Source organism: Zea mays, chromosome 4, assembly GCF_902167145.1.
Source record: "Zea mays cultivar B73 chromosome 4, Zm-B73-REFERENCE-NAM-5.0, whole genome shotgun sequence".
NCBI lineage: Eukaryota > Viridiplantae > Streptophyta > Magnoliopsida > Poales > Poaceae > Zea > Zea mays.
This window is the reverse complement of record NC_050099.1, coordinates 47,496,351-47,502,350: the sequence shown is the minus strand read 5'-3', so window position 1 is coordinate 47,502,350 and position 6,000 is coordinate 47,496,351. Positions and strand designations below refer to the sequence as shown.

The following is a 6,000-nucleotide window of genomic DNA, read 5'->3' as shown; positions in this document are numbered from 1 at the left end:
GCTTTTTGTTGGTTAGGTATTTATTACTAGTAGTAAGCCAAGTTTTAGGGCATGTTTGGTTTGTTACCTCAATTGCCACATTTTGCCTAACTTTTCTGCCTAAGGTTAGTTATTCAATTCGAACGACTAACCTTAGGCAAAGTGTGGCACATTTAGGCACAAACCAAACATGCCCTTAGTAATAAACCTAGTTATTACCCAAAAGTACTACCTCCCAGAGGAAATACCAGAGACCACAGTTGTAATCATCACCATTAATCATCATCATAAAAGTATCTAGAATTATTCTAATAAAGAAGGATCCCAATGCTAATCTTAACCGTGAGCACGACTGATATACTGGTTTCTAACACTCTTTAGAAGTTGCACACTTTACCCACGAGTCATGATCCCTTTTTGCCTCGGGTCGATCAAACCCTCAAACACTACCAAGGTGAGTAGACAAGGTTTCACTATGTAGCCTTTACAAAGATTCCCCAGAGGTCATAGCATCTCGTTAGGTTTCTTCATTTTGATAAACACAGTACTTCTCCCCATAGGAAGGGTGACTAACAAAACCAAATTGAAAGAACCTCGGTATCCAGCCTCGGCAGAGCAAGTACTATGCTCGGACCCCATTGACGGCCCTACGACAAAGCCGACTACACCTCAAGTTCCTCTAATTATCCAGCTAAGGGCATCCCATTCCACCCCCATGGTTGTAATGTTATCTCGGGTGGTCTCTCAATGAACAGGTCCTTACGAAGAGGTACTCAGGAAACAGCCCGAGTCCCCTTAAGTATCACAAATCATCATCATCATCAAGATAGCATCATCGTATCATAAATATTCTCATCATGTTCGTTGATTAAAGTAAAGCAATAGCATGAAGCTAACCATAATAACCCAAAAGGTAATCAAGGACAAGGTAAATACAAAGCTAGTCAATCCTTAGGTTTCAATTAAGTAATGCGGGATAGTGAATTTTAAAGTAGGTAGGACATAATGGGTAAGAGGACACTTGCCTTCACTAGGTTGCTGCTGAGGGAGGTCTCTAGCAACACACTCAGGAACCACAAACTTCTCGTTGTCTACGCAACGCAATCATGCATTCAACACATTTGGGAAATGATAAAGGAATAATACACCAAACATTTGCAATCATGTGAACACAAATCCAATAGAAAAGTACAGACACCAGTGTGAAATTTAGATCCTAGGATATACAAATACACTTAGGGGTTTGTGGTTCTCTTAGTACTGCTTATATCAGTGGATTACATAACTTACTATAGTCATCTTAATGGATTATTAAATCTATACCAGAGATGGGTTCATACATTACATGATATTAACTTCACAAAGTTAATCACTTAATTATCATTAGTGTTTTCCTTTTTATTTCCTTTTAAATAATGAACCATTACTTTAAAAGCACCTATAGCATAGACATAAAATTAATACATGCAGACAGTGAAAGATGATAATTTAAACAGATAGAGAATAATTTTATTAACACTTTGCAATTTGAACCACCCAATTTGGAGTTCATATGCAAAAGATATGAATTAAACAAGTTTTGGAATTCAAAATACAAAATTAGACCTATTTCTGTGATTAAAATAAAGTCTAGGGTTCTTTCTGCAAGATCCCAGAAGCCCGGTTGCAAATTCCAGGGACAGCGGGTTCTATTTATTGGAAACCGAGGGTTCTTTTTATAAAGCTGCAAACCAAAGAGGTGTCGGGTCCTGCCAGCCGTTAGATCTCAGATCAATGGCCATAACTAGATCTGGCGAGCGCGCGTGCATGCGTGCACGCAGACGTGAGCGCCTGACAGGCGGGTCTCAGGGCGGGACGAGACACTGACACATGGGGCTAGCGGGTCAGCGGGCTCGGGCGAGGCGCAAACGTGGTTGGCGGCTCGGGCGAGGGCTCGGCGTGGACGCCTGACATGTGGGGCTCGAGGCAGAGCGAGACGCTGATGCGTGGGGGCGTGAGGCACTCTGGCCACCGGATCTCGAATCAACGTTCCTGGTCCAATGAACCGAGTGAACCGTTATCCGAGCACCTAGGCCAACGGATCAAGGATGAACGGTCAGGATCGGGCGCCACGGGGAGTTTATCAGCTCTGGTCGGCCTAGGGCGGCGCTGTTCACGGTCGTGGCGGTGCTGTCGTCGAAGGCGAGACAGACCAGGGTTTCTAGGGGCGCTAGGGTGGTCTGGTAGCCAAAGAGGTTTGGGAGGACTCGACGAACACTATGGCGAAGTCAGGGTCACTGAAACGGGGCTGAGACAGGCGGACAGCGGAGGGGGGGACCTTGGGCGGACCATAGGCCACTCTAGCAAGCCGAAATTACCCACGGTGAGATGGAATATGTGTATAAGAAGATCGGGGGAAGGTCACATACCCAGATACCGCACTCGGGGCGGCTTGGCACGGCGTGAGGGGACTCTGGATGGCCGGACGACAAGAAACCATGGCGGTGGCGAACTCCGACCTGTGCAGGGGAGAGGTTGAGCACGGACCGGGCAAAGGGATCGATGAGATGGGAAACCACTGCGTGTTCCCAGTGCATAAGGCTCCAGCGAAGCTCACCGTGGCCGAGACGACGGTAGAGGCCCAGCGAGGACGGCGGAACAATGGAGCAATAGAGGGGGCGGCGCTGCGGGCTGAGTGAGCGCGAGGGCTAGAAGAGAGTGAATGAGGGAGGGGCGAGCTGAGGGGGGCGCGGGGTATTCACCTAGGCGCTCGAGCAACATGGGCGGATCGTGGGGGCGTGGGCGCAGTTTGACCGTGCATGGGGCGCACGTCATGGGCGTGGTGGTTGCGGGGGAGGGGACAAGTCTAATGGGCAGGGCCCATGAGCCAACGAGATCGGGTGCGCACGAGAGCGCAACAGCGCTGACGGGGCGGTCCCACCGGGCAGAGAGAGAGAGGAGGCGAGCGAGCGAGCGGGACGCAGCTAGCTGGGCCGGTTTGGGCCGAAAGGCAGAGGAGGGAGGGCGACTGGGCTCTTTTCCCATTTCTTTTATTCCGGAATTTCTAATCCTTTTTCCTTTTATTTTCTCCTTTGAATCCAAATTGAAACATGCTCCAAATTCAAATTCAAATAATTCAAACATGTGCATCAAGCAAAAGTATAATTTAGGCTCAGCATGATGTAACATCCCATGACTCGCATAGGTTTTGATATAGTAAAGAAATACTTAATCTCCCACATAGTATACATAATTCTAATAAAAAGGAAGAGAGAAGAAAACTAGAGAGAGAGAAACAAGAGGTAACACCTGAATTTGGTAGGCATTAGAGAATAAATTTTATACCACCAAATTCAGGGTGTTACAGAAGAGACCGAAACACTGGTCCCAGCCAAGAAAATCCCTGAACCCTGGCTTCCCATCACTAACGGGCTTGGTGTCAACTGTCCACTTTGCAATGGCCCAAATGTAGGGGGCACACATGATATCATAACTTGAGAACAGATGAGACATAGCTAGGAGATTTTTTTCACTAATCCGAAAAATTTGCCCACGAGGGAGATCGAACCCGGGACTTGGAGGTGCTACTCGAGAGCCTTTAACCACTAGGCTAGAGGCCCTCACCAAAGATTCATGTGTATATGACTAATATTTTTGGCCAAAATGAACATGAACGACCGTTGGATTTTTCATGGAAAAATATTGTCCACCAAAAATCCAAGAAACTAATCTCTAACAAGGAAAGATGTATAGGGTAAGTAATAGGAGCTTCTCACTAAAGATCCATGGTTATATAACTGATATTTTTGACAAAAAAATGAGCATGAACAATATGTTAAAAATGATAAAACAAACTTTATTAATCCAGGCATAGAAACAACAAAAACAAAGAATTTCATAAGTATTAAAACATTGGAAAATCAAATGTACAACCATCTCGATAATGAAGGTGGATCAGATCAACATATTTCTCCTAAAATCTTAAATAAATAATGTATTTAGTTTATGTAATAATATCAACCCAACACAACAAGGCGTCAGAAGAGACATGTAGCATAACTTATTTCTTGGGTGGTCTGGTGCCAAAAAAAGCCATTGAAAAAATAATATTGTCTTGTAACACATGCGCTAGGTGAGCTCTTTTGAAATATAATTCATCATGAGAGGTTGATTAGATGCTGAGTGTGGTCTTATAGGTGGTGCCAGCCTTGAAATCGGCGGGGATGACGTCGTCGGCGATGCGGTAGCCGCCAGACTTGACAGCAAAGCGGATGCAAAGGGGGTACTTGAGTGGGGCCTTGGTGTCGAGCGTCCACGTGCCAGTCGGGCCCTCCTTGAGCGTAAAGGAGAAGTCATCACCACCGTGCTCTTTGATCTCCACATCGGATATGGTGGCAACGTTGGGGGTGAGGATCAGGTGGCCAGGCTTGGATCCCTTGCCGACCTGGAAGGTGAGCGGGGTGGTGCAGAAACCAACCGCGAACAGCGCAGCCAACATCACCGTGGCGAGTACAATGGAGGACCTGGAGGCCATTGTTGGTGGCGAGGTAGTTGTTCGTGGGCGCTTGTTTCTTTGATGGATGTTTGTGTGTGGAGATCGATGTTGCAGATGTGCATGTATTTATAGACGATGGAGGCAAGGAGCCAGACATTGACGTATGGCACGCCATGGACATCGTTGGCTGGCCTATTTTTGTTCCTTCTAGCCAGCTAGTTCAAAGACTAACGCGTGTACACAATTGCTATAAGTAGGTCCTAGATCTTTTCCTCTCATGCAAAAGTTCAAAACAAACGAATGACATGTCCTCCTCTCATAAAAGAAAAGAAAAGCAAAAGCAAAAGCATGTAGTCATCATCAATTCTCTACTTATTTCCTTATAAAAAAACTATAAACATCAAATCATCTTTAAAAAATTATAAACATCAAATCACCTTCGATCTTGTTCCACTCCATTCCCCTTAAAAACTATAAACAATAAATCACATTCACTCTTGTTCCACTCCCTTTTTAATTTCTTTTATAAAATAAAGTAAACTATAAAGAACAAATCACCTTCACTCTTGTTCCACTCCTTTCCCCCTTTTTAAAAAACTATAACCAATAAATGACCTTCACTTTTGTTCCACTCCCTTTAATTTTTTAAATAAGTATATATGCAGACACTCGCATAACCTATAGATTCTTGAGGTTGACAAGTCAACATTGGAACCCTGATGGGTAGATTCCACCACAAGTACCCTTACTAGCCAAGCTATGCTTAGCTCGCTCACTTGTTTGGCTCCTAGTAAAACTATTATATAGTGAACCCATTCTCCATGTCACAATACCAAGCATATCTATTGTAATTTTTCTCTCATTACCTTAATTAAAAGCTTGAAAATAAATTAGTATGTCATAATATTTAATAGGGTCAGTCACTATTGGTATACTATTGTTTTTGGTTTGTGATTCATAGGCTTTTGTTTCATCTGTAAGGCAAAAAATGGTAATTTAGGCATTTCGACACATTTCTTTACTTTGGGTTATTTTTTATGTACATTTTTGACATTTCATGTTCTCAAATCGATTCTCATTTTTTAATTATTTTTGTAAGATATACCTCACTAATTTCATGTGTTGTTGCAGTTTGGGAACTATCGACTCCTAGACATTCTTATGACACTATGATGTACCTAGGCTAAGACAATATATTTCTAGCTAGTTTCTACTCACAATGAGTTCCTTGGATTTACTTTACATATGATGAGCTTAAATACCTAGGGTCATGAGTTTTTTCGCTTTTTGGGTACATGATTCCTTTACTTTTTTGTTTTGGCATGTCAAACATGGCGATCTAGGCACTCACGTACATGTTATATTTTGCACTATTTTTGTGTAGATTTTTTACGTTCCACGACCACATACCAATTGTGACACCCAGTTTTGAAAGGTAAACCGAATGCGAACCATGTACGTGCCACGATCAGAAATTTACGTACACAACGATTACAGAATTGGACATCATCACACAATACTCAAATAATAGAGGAAATAAGTATAAC

At 43.5% G+C, this 6,000-nt stretch overlaps 1 protein-coding gene across 1 annotated transcript; it reads right to left on the bottom strand.

Moving 5' to 3' along the window:
- Positions 1-3,793: 3,793 nt before the first annotated feature.
- Positions 3,794-4,551, bottom strand: LOC103653220 (pollen allergen Phl p 2). The gene has a single exon (XM_008680180.3). The coding sequence runs from the start codon at positions 4,490-4,492 to the stop codon at positions 4,130-4,132; it is 363 nt and encodes a 120-aa protein (XP_008678402.1). The 5' UTR covers positions 4,493-4,551; the 3' UTR covers positions 3,794-4,129.
- Positions 4,552-6,000: the final 1,449 nt, after the last annotated feature.

Bases quoted from the DNA above. Each gene is read 5' to 3' on its own strand.
- LOC103653220 (XM_008680180.3), bottom strand. From the start codon at position 4,492: ATGGCCTCCAGGTCCTCCATTGTACTCGCCACGGTGATGTTGGCTGCG.